Source organism: Hesperophylax consimilis, chromosome 17 (genome assembly GCF_061612785.1).
Source record: "Hesperophylax consimilis isolate HC1 chromosome 17, BYU_Hcon_1.0, whole genome shotgun sequence".
In the NCBI taxonomy this organism is placed as follows: domain Eukaryota; kingdom Metazoa; phylum Arthropoda; class Insecta; order Trichoptera; family Limnephilidae; genus Hesperophylax; species Hesperophylax consimilis.
In genome coordinates, this window is record NC_142852.1 from 14,844,879 (window position 1) to 14,854,535 (window position 9,657).

General features: G+C 36.6%; 1 protein-coding gene across 3 annotated transcripts in view; it reads left to right on the plus strand.

Annotated features, from left to right (window-relative positions):
* Nucleotides 1–3,938, plus strand: part of LOC149416070 (uncharacterized) — a 57,440-nt gene extending 53,502 nt beyond the window's left edge. For all 3 annotated transcript variants that reach the window (XM_089641549.1, XM_089641548.1, XM_089641547.1), the window contains exon 12: nucleotides 1,503–3,938. In XM_089641549.1, the coding sequence (XP_089497675.1) occupies nucleotides 1,503–1,673 (171 nt within the window). In that variant the 3' untranslated portion in view covers nucleotides 1,674–3,938. The remainder of the gene's footprint in view (nucleotides 1–1,502) is intronic.
* The last annotated feature ends 5,719 nt before the right edge of the window (nucleotides 3,939–9,657 follow it).

A 9,657-nucleotide genomic window follows, 5' to 3' on the forward strand; every position in this document is an offset into this window, starting at 1 on the left:
AGGTACCAGCAGTCCTGATATTTTTGTTGCAATTTTATATAATATTTGATTGAGCAGTTCTAGTTGGTACGCTGAAGTTGATTAGGCTCAGTAAATCAGGGCTGTCTATAATTGCATTAACAATTTTAAAAATTAAAAGTCAAATCGGAAACAACTCTTCTATCTGAGAGTTTTAATAATTTTAATTCTTTCATCAGGCAGTTGTAATTTACTTGAGTGGATATAACGTCTGCAAAATTTCAACAAGAAGCATCATATCAAAGCTTTGGGGGTGTGAATCGAGGATCGTGGTGGTTTTTCAAAATTTCATGTAGACTGTGACGTTCCTCTTCTTTTGAAGGTCAAGTGTGCAAAATTTCATCAGTCTCTGAATAAAACGCAGATCGCGACGGTCCCAAAGAACAAAATCGGATGTGCAACTTTGTAGTTTTGCAGTAGAGCTATTGAAAGTTTCGTTTCTGCATTTTTACTGTTTTTGATAATATATTTCTCCAATTAAATAAATTAATGCAAAATATCAAACAACACTATATTTCTTGATCTCAAAAACAGTAAAAATGCAGAAAGGAAACTTTAAACAGTTCTGCAAAACTACAAACTTCATGCACTTCCGATTTTGTTATTTGGGACCGTCGATTTGTTTTAAATTCAAATCCACGAAGCCCGCCCGCCGCAGAGCACAGCACTCCTATAAATATATAGATAGATATAGACGATTATCTTGGTCTTTGTCAGTATATTTATTTATTTATATATTCATTTTCGGGAAATCGACAGTTTACATTTGATCAGTTTGTACATAAGTATTATATAATAAAATAAAACCAATTATGGATTTCCTCCTTGTGACTTTACCTCTACTGAGACAGCATAATGTGGAATAAGTTATTTAAATTTGTGAGAAAGGAATATGAATTAAAAAATTTATACAAAACAAAAAATTATATAAAACAAAAAATTTACAAAACAATACATTTATAGCCATGGAGAGAGGTTGTAGATATAAATCAAACCATAATAGAGATATAAACAATAGAGACATAAACATTATTCACAAACCATCAGAGAAATATTCTTTTATGGACCTCTTGTATTTGGTAAGTTCGCAACTGAAAATATCAACCTTGGATAATACGCTATTGTAATTATTGCATAGTTTGTTCAGGCAAAAATTCTGCTAAGAGTTTGTTTTGCTTTGATCAACCCTGAACAGGACACAAGAGCGTGTTGAACGCGCAGGTACATTGAATGGAATCTTGTTTAGCAACTCTGGGCATTGAATATTGTTGTTAACTACTTTATACAGGAATAGTGCATCTTTATGATGATATATATAGTTCTGTGTGCTTAAAATTAATTAATTCAATTTGTTCAAAAGCTGAGTAGGTGTTAAACGAAGACTGTTCAAATGTCAAAATTTAAAACAGCGTTGATTGTCGATTTGATGATCATATTAATTTATATTAATTGGTCTTGAAGAATTGTAATTATTTTTATTTCAGGGTATACTATCTTCCAGCTCCGTTCTACGCGCCGGCGAGCGCGCCTCAGTCCTGTTCCGCTTCCTGCGTCATCCCGAGTATGTGAGGAGCGGTTCCGGACTCCTGCTGCGTCAGGCCCTGCACGCCAAGGGAGTGGGCCACGTCACGCAGGCCTTCCCCCACCGGGGCTGAGCCATCATAACAAGATAACACGTCCGTTATGTGACAATTTGTTCAAAAGCTGAAACGGACCGAGAATCCGAGTGTTTTACTTGATTCTTGGATAACATGGTTACTTCGTATTGGTTGGGTTTTTCTCAAAATGTCGCATCGTTTAATGTCCATTTTAGTACGACGACACGTCCGTTATGTGACAAATCCTCCAAAAGCTGAAACGTAATAGATACATCTCAGGTAGAATTATTTCAAATCGTCACATTATTTGATATCCATCAATCATAGCGTGACAACACGTCTGTTATGTGATTTTCTTCTTCTCGGCTTTGCGCGGGCACTGCAGGATTTCGGATGGCTTAGATACTTCTTCTCAGCTAGAATTGTCTCAAATTGTCACATTTTTTGAATCCATCAATCTTAGCACGATAACACGTCCGTTATGTGATTTTTCTTCTTCTTCCTCTCGGCTTTGTGCGGGCACTAACACTCGAGTACAGGAGAAAACGTCCGCAATCGATCAATTTAGTCAAAGCTAGTATCTTTTGTTTCTCGATGCTGGTACGGAATCAATTGATTAGACGTCTTAGACAAATTAATTAAGCCTATGGATCGTATGTCGATTTCTTTCTGTTCTAAGAGCTTCGTAAGTTCTCTCCCACTCATTAATACGCCAGTTATTTGCATAACGAAAGACATTATCCACAAAGTTGTGCATATTTACACCTTATCCAACATCTTGGGGCTGCACTAAAAGTAGCGGCTTTTGTCCACCGATTGTGACTCTGTGACGTTATGAAAGGAATCACTGTGTGAAGTGTTCACATATGCATCAATACACACAATATCAAGTATGTGCTGTTTCAGTGAACGCTAATTGCTAGTTTTTCCATCTCACAGCAAAAAAATTGGAAACAAAAAATTAGAAAAACCAGTCAGGTAACTATAATAAAATTAACAAAGAAGTTCTAAAACCATAGATTATAATATATATCAGATGAGAATTGTTTAAAATCTTTCTTATTCTGATAACAGAAAAAACGCACTAATACGTAATAATTATCTTGTATATATAAATATATTTTTTGTTCCATTCTAACACCAATTTTAATAAATTAATTACATAAAATAATATTTTTTTTTCCTTTACTAGCTCCCGGCATCGCCTGGGCTTTAAAAATTGACCTTACAAACCTTTTGTAAACAGTGACCTTCCTCTTGTTTTGAAGGTTAAGTGTGCAAAATTTCATCAATCTCTGAATAAAACTATATATTTGTATAAAAAACAAACCCACACTGGAAACTGTTCTTTATATAATATTTGGATGAAGCCTTCTGGTACTGCTTGATATGGCTTTAGCTATGTTTGATGATCAGATCTGAATAGTTAGTTACTTGTCAACCTTTCTCTTCCCCATCTCCTTTCTTTCAACTCAATCAACCTTACAACAATGCCAATTGCGGATGCCATAGCTACATTGGCTCCAGGGAATTGAGAGCAGTTAGTACTTTTATGCGGTGTTCTCAATGGCTTTACCTATGTTTAGTGATCACAGCTGATGGGTAAAGAAAGCACTTGTGTTCCTTAAATAAATAAAAACACTATTTTACACTAAGCAAAAATTGATTGTTTTCGAATTATTATTTGATTTCATTGAACTGTTTGTTTGGTGTGCTGTGTGTTTTATCTGAAAGAAATAAAATAAATTAAATTTACACCATGTGAAAAAAAAATTAAACCAGAATTGTCCAAAAAAAAAAAGTTTTTCATTTCTCTAATAATTCGGCGAGGAACGTCCATCCCGTGGGTTGTATGTACTGAAAATTCAATAAAATCAAAATATGCAGATTCACTGTTTTAGTGTGGTCCAAATGCAATTATAAAATTCGAATTGCGGACTCATCTGCCGAGGCAATTCGAAGGAAACCATTCTCGTGTTTTGAGTGCGCTATAAAATTCTTGCTGCAGACCACAATTATATGTTGCAAAATTCGAAGGAAAATTATTTACGTGTTCTGAGTATATCGCAATCTCAGGGCAGTTGGGACTATTGAAAATAGTAAAATTCTTGAATATATTCATTGCCATCAGCATAAATATAATGTTTTATTGTAATACTGTCTGAAATTAATATAAATAAAAATGTTAATGTTTGTTTGTTCAAAATCTAACAAAAATAAAGAACTTCTTCTGTAGGACCCGTAATAATAAAACAACAGAACTTGTTTAAAAATGAACTATTTTTATACATTTAATAATAATCTTAGTATTTGTTCTTCTATTTTTTTGTACTTATAATGCTTATAAAATGCACTTGCATAATGTGCATTGACTAGATCAGGGGTGTCAAAGATACGGCCCGCGGGCCGCATGCGGCCCTCGGACCCTATCAATACGGCCCGCGAGCCGTATGCGGCACTCAGGTCCCATCATTACGGCTCGCTACCACGTGACAATATTATGTCGCGGAGGACAGTCGATGCCTACGCGTGTTCAAAATTGCAAGCGATTGATTTACAGTGTAATTTCAAGAGACGCGCGCATCGGACGCGGTGCGCCGTGCACCGAGCGTGAGCGTAACCTTTTCTCTTTCGCCGGCTGGTGGCGCTGGTCTGGTGCACGACTCGTACTCACGACGCCCCCTCCCCCCCGACCCCGCACCACAAGCATCGAGCCGCGAGCGGTCGCGTCGAGTGTTTATATTACTTACGTACTCATAGTTTGTTGTTCATTCAAGTTCTAATATTGGTACGTGGCATAATGTCGCAAAAACGTAAACAATAACGTAAAAATGGACCATGTCATGCAACCGGTAATTAAAATAGTAAATTTTATAAGGAGCAGAGGTCTAAATCACAGGCAGTTCAGGCAATTTTTACAAGATTTGGACGAAAAGTATTCCGATGTACCTTATTTCACGGAAGTTCGTTGGCTCAGTCGAGGGGCAGTTTTGGAAAGATTTTTTGAGTTACGTGACCCTATTCAAGCTTTCATGTTAGAAAAAGGCAAGCCAATTGATTATGACAACGACTGGTGGCTTGATTGTGCATTTTTGGTAGATGTGACAAAACACATGAATGACCTCAATATAAAGTTACAGGGTAAAGACTTGATCGTCACTCAAATGTATTCGCATTAACAAGCCTTCGAAACAAAATTAAAACTGTGGGAAATTCACATAAAAAACCAAACACTCAATCATTTCCCTCACGTGAAATCATTTGGCACAGTGAACCAGACAAAATTGGATGAGTATTCTCAACTTTTGCTGAATCTGATCACAGAATTTAACAGTCGTTTTGAAGATTTTCGCAAAATGCATAAAATGGAATTCCCACTTTTCAACAATCCATTTACTTTTGATGCTGCACTGGCACCAATTCATTTGCAAATGGAATTTATAGATCTCCAATGCGACAGCATTGTAAAGGATAAATTTAAGGAAGTTAATGTTACTACATTTTATACACAATATTTCAAGAGTTTGAATAACTATCCAAGTATAAGAAATCATGCGGCACGTATCCTGTGTATGTTTGGTAGTACGTATTTATGCGAGCAGATGTTTTCCGTTATGAAAATAAATGAAAACAAACATCGCTCACGGCTTACGGATGAAAATCTCCAATCGATTCTAAAAGTAACTACGACGAATATGACACCCGACATCAATGAACTTGTCAAAAACAAGAGAAGTCAGGTGTCCGGCTCAAGATAATTTACCTTGTTACCCTTCTTTTTAACTTACTGAATTTATAAGAAATAGGTATCTAACTAAATAAAGATTTTAACAATTAAGTATGGGTTTTATTTTTTAAATATTGAGTCCGGCCCGCTTACACACGCCAAATGTTATAAACGGCCCTTAAGAATATCCAGTTTGACACCCCTGGACTAGATGATCATTTGTGGAAAAGTGTGTGGAAGGGTTTAGTTTTTCCTGTGGGGAAGATTTAACCCGGACATTAATTCGAAAAAAGTCGAAATGGAGTTTTTTTTTTTTTTCCATTATTTCTGGCTTTCACCCTTCAAGGGTGTTCTTGGCCATCATTTAAAATTATTGAGAAAGGTGTATTGAAAGGTGAATTTAAATATTAATTTTATTTAAATAGGCAAATTTCAAAATTATAATGAAAATTGGAGTCGAGTTCAGACTTAAAAGAGATGAAATGTTGAATGGAGGGGAGGCAATTTTAGTTAAGGCTTGATAGAAGAGAGGATATTTGTTTAGAGAGGGACAACCAAAAAATATGTGATCTAAAGTTCCCACTTCTAGATCACAGAATGTACAATCTGGGGAGTCAAGGACGTGAATTTTAAAAAGATGGGAAGGAACGGAACAATGACCGATCCTCATTCGAATGAGTGAAGAAATTTCTTTTTTGGAAAAATGAGGGAATTGCTGAAACCACGGTTTTGATGGTATAGTCCTTTGTATTGAGGCATAGCAGGCTCCCTTGGATTGACTAGCAATGTGCCAATACTCTGACCAAACATTGCGGGATCTTTCTTTGATGATGGAAAAAATGTCAGATAAGGGAATGTGGTTTACGAGGGTAACAACAGGGTTGGACGCTCCTTGTTTTGCCAAGGCATCCGCAATATCATTACCCATGATACCAACATGTCCAGGAATCCAAATCAGAGTTACAGATTTACCAGAGCTTTGAATGGATGCTATCATCACTCGAATAAGGCATACAAAATGATCATCAGGATGAAGAAGAGGACTGGATTTAAGTTTTTGGAGGGAACTGAGAGAGTCAGAGAGAACGAGGGAATGTTCAAAATTATTTTTGATTATATATTTGAGAGATTCTATTATTGCAATGCACTCAGCTGAAAATATTGAAAATTGATTTGAAATTGAATGAAATATTCTATCATTAGAATTATTGTGGTAAACGTTAATACCTATACCACAGTTAGGAGAGTCGGGAGATTTGGATCCATCAGTAAATAAAAGAGAAAAGTTGGGCCATTTAGATAAAATAATGTCATTGAACATATTATTGACAGTTCGGGCCGGGAGATTGGAATGACTTTTAAAGATTCCGATCCCTTCTAATATTGTTGGGGATAGGGTGACGTGACTATATTTTAGTTTGTATAAGGGAAGTAGATCATTTTGGATGATGTGGAGCTCTGAGAGAGACTTAAAATTTTTACAGATGTCAGGAATAGGTTTAGTTGAAGCTCTGATTGTAGATGAATGGTTTGAGTCAATGAACAACGAGACGCTGGGGATAACCTGATGACATTTAGAATTTAAACATTTAAGAACAAATTTGTCAGCAAATAGTTGACGCCTTAAATAAAGAGGAGGATCAGAACATTCTACTTGAAGGGAATTGATGGGTGACGATTGCATCGCTCCAGTTATTATTCGCAAAGATTTAGATTGAATTTTGTCTAATTTATTAAGTACATTTTTTGAGGCAGTACTAAAAAGTGGGCAGGCATAGTCGAGATGGCTTCGAATAAGTGCATTGTAAAGCAACTTAATGCAAGTAGGGTGAGCTCCCCACCAAACGCCAGATAATGATCTGATGATATTTAAATTTTTTTCGCATTTAGTAACTAAATTATTAATATGGGAAGACCATTTAAGTTTCCTATCAAATGTTACTCCCAAAAATTTTACTTCAGAAGCGTTGGAGATTGGAGAATTTTTAAATAAAATTTGAACGGGGGGGTTTTTATGGCGGTTTGAGAAGGTGACACACTGAGTCTTTTGGATTGAAAGTTCAAGACCATGTAACGTGAGCCATGTGCAAAGGGCATTCATGGCTTCGTTAAGATATTTGACGGCAAGAGGGATGATTTTGGATGATAAGAAGAAAGCTATGTCATCTGCGAACTCGATAATTTTTATTTGTGGGGGAATAGTGGCATGCATATCATATGTGTATATATTATACAGTAAGGGGGACAATACATCGCCTTGTGGTAAACCCTTCCAAATAGACCTACTTTGAGGAGAAATATCTGGAAGTTCAATGAAAATTTTTCTATCTAGAAATAGATTAATAATTGATTGGACAAACATGGGGGGAAGGCCAAGGCCTAGAAGTTTTTTTTTCAGGATTGGGATGGAAACATTGTCAAAGGCGCCTTCTATATCTATAAAGACGGCAAGACAAACTTCCTGTTTGGAAATTGATAAATTAATATCAGTGCTGATGATGGCAAGGTTATCCTGAGTGGATTTTTTTTTCCTAAACCCAAATTGAGATGGAGAGAGAAGCTGTTTACTCTCGACAAAAAATTCTAATCGGTTTTTAATTAATTTTTCATAAAGTTTACTGAGGGTGGATGAAAGAGCGATTGGCCTGTAGTTGGATCCAAAATTTGGAGATTTGTTTGTTTTTAAAATAGGGATGATTATTTGAGAACTCCAGTCATCAGGCATTATACCAGTCTGGAAGATTTTATTTAAGATGCTTAAGAAGTGGTTTAGAACATTATCATTACTATTTTTGATTATGCTGTAAGGTATACCATCTCTGCCTGGAGATGAGTCCTTGACTGTTGATAAACCATTTTTTAGCTCAATTAAGGTGAATGGAGAGTCTAGCCAATGATTAGACATGGGAGTATTATAAATGGGCGTTATTTCATCTAAGTTAGGAACAGAAGGGGGGGCAATTTTGTCCAAGAATTCATCTATCCATTTAGAATGGGACGCTCGAGGAGATGGTGAACTGAAGGAGGATCGAAATCTTCGGATCATAGACCAAACTTCCGAAATTGGAGTGTTCGGAGATACTGAACTGCAAAAGTTGTACCACCCGGATCTTTTTTTTGACCTCAATACCCTTTTGGCATTGGATTCAGCGTTTTTGTATATAAGATAGTTCTCCATAGTCATATTGTAACGATAGGAAAGAGATTTAGCTTTCCGAATTCTTACTACTTTGGAACATTCCTCATCCCACCAGGGAGTTGGAGGGAGTTTTTTGAGAGATTTAGTTTTAGGGGGAGGATTTGATTTATTTATTGCAGTTATGAGCATTGATTTGAAGTTATTATAATCATCTTTGACGGAAAATATATCGGTGGCGGGTGAATTTAGTAGGAACTTGTCCATATGAGAGTTAAATTCATCCCATTTGGTGTGTTTCGTTTTAATCTTTGTCGAAATATGAGACTTGTCCGATTGGAAAGAAGTTTGATAAGTAATGATGATCGGGAAATGATCACTGGAGCAAGGGTCGGGGGACACCACCCACGAGGAGAGAGAAGCCAGACTAGTAGAACATATCGAGAGATCCACTGCACTGGGGTTTGTGCTGGGGCGTGAGATCCTAGTAGGAGATCCGTCATTCAAAAGGAAAAGGTTGGATTGATCTAGGAAATCCATCACACTTCGACCATCTCGGTCGGAGAAAGCAGAACCCCAGACGGGGGAATGGGCATTAAAATCGCCTAATATAAAGAAAGGAGGGCTTAGTTGACTTACAATTTGCAACCAAGTTTGTTTATTGAAGTGGGCTGTTGGGGGAAGATAGACTGAAATAAAGGATGTGTCCTTTATTTTAGCTGCAACCATTTGGAAGTCAGCATTGGGGGGTTTGATATTATTTATTGGGGAAAATGATATGGATTTTTTAATAAAAAGGGCAGCACCGCCGCCCGAACCTTCCGGGCGATCGTCGCGGAGACAGGAATACCCTCCCACATTAAAGTGGGTGGATGGAGTAAACCAAGTCTCCGAGATAGCAGCCAAAGAAATAAAGTTGGAATTTAATAGGTTAAGGAGATCAGATTTGTTAGAAATAGCACTTCGGCTATTCCACTGAAGTATTCTGACATCCTGAAGAGCCATTTTGAATAAATGATTTTAATGTGGAAATAATAGTAGCAGCGTTGGACGGTAGATTAGTTTGAGAAGAAATAAGGTCAATTAGAAGAATAATAAGAGTTTGGATAAATGAAGAATTGTCTTGGGAGAGTTTTTCAGAAAGTTTAAGAGAGTTCATTGAGGACGGATTATAATTA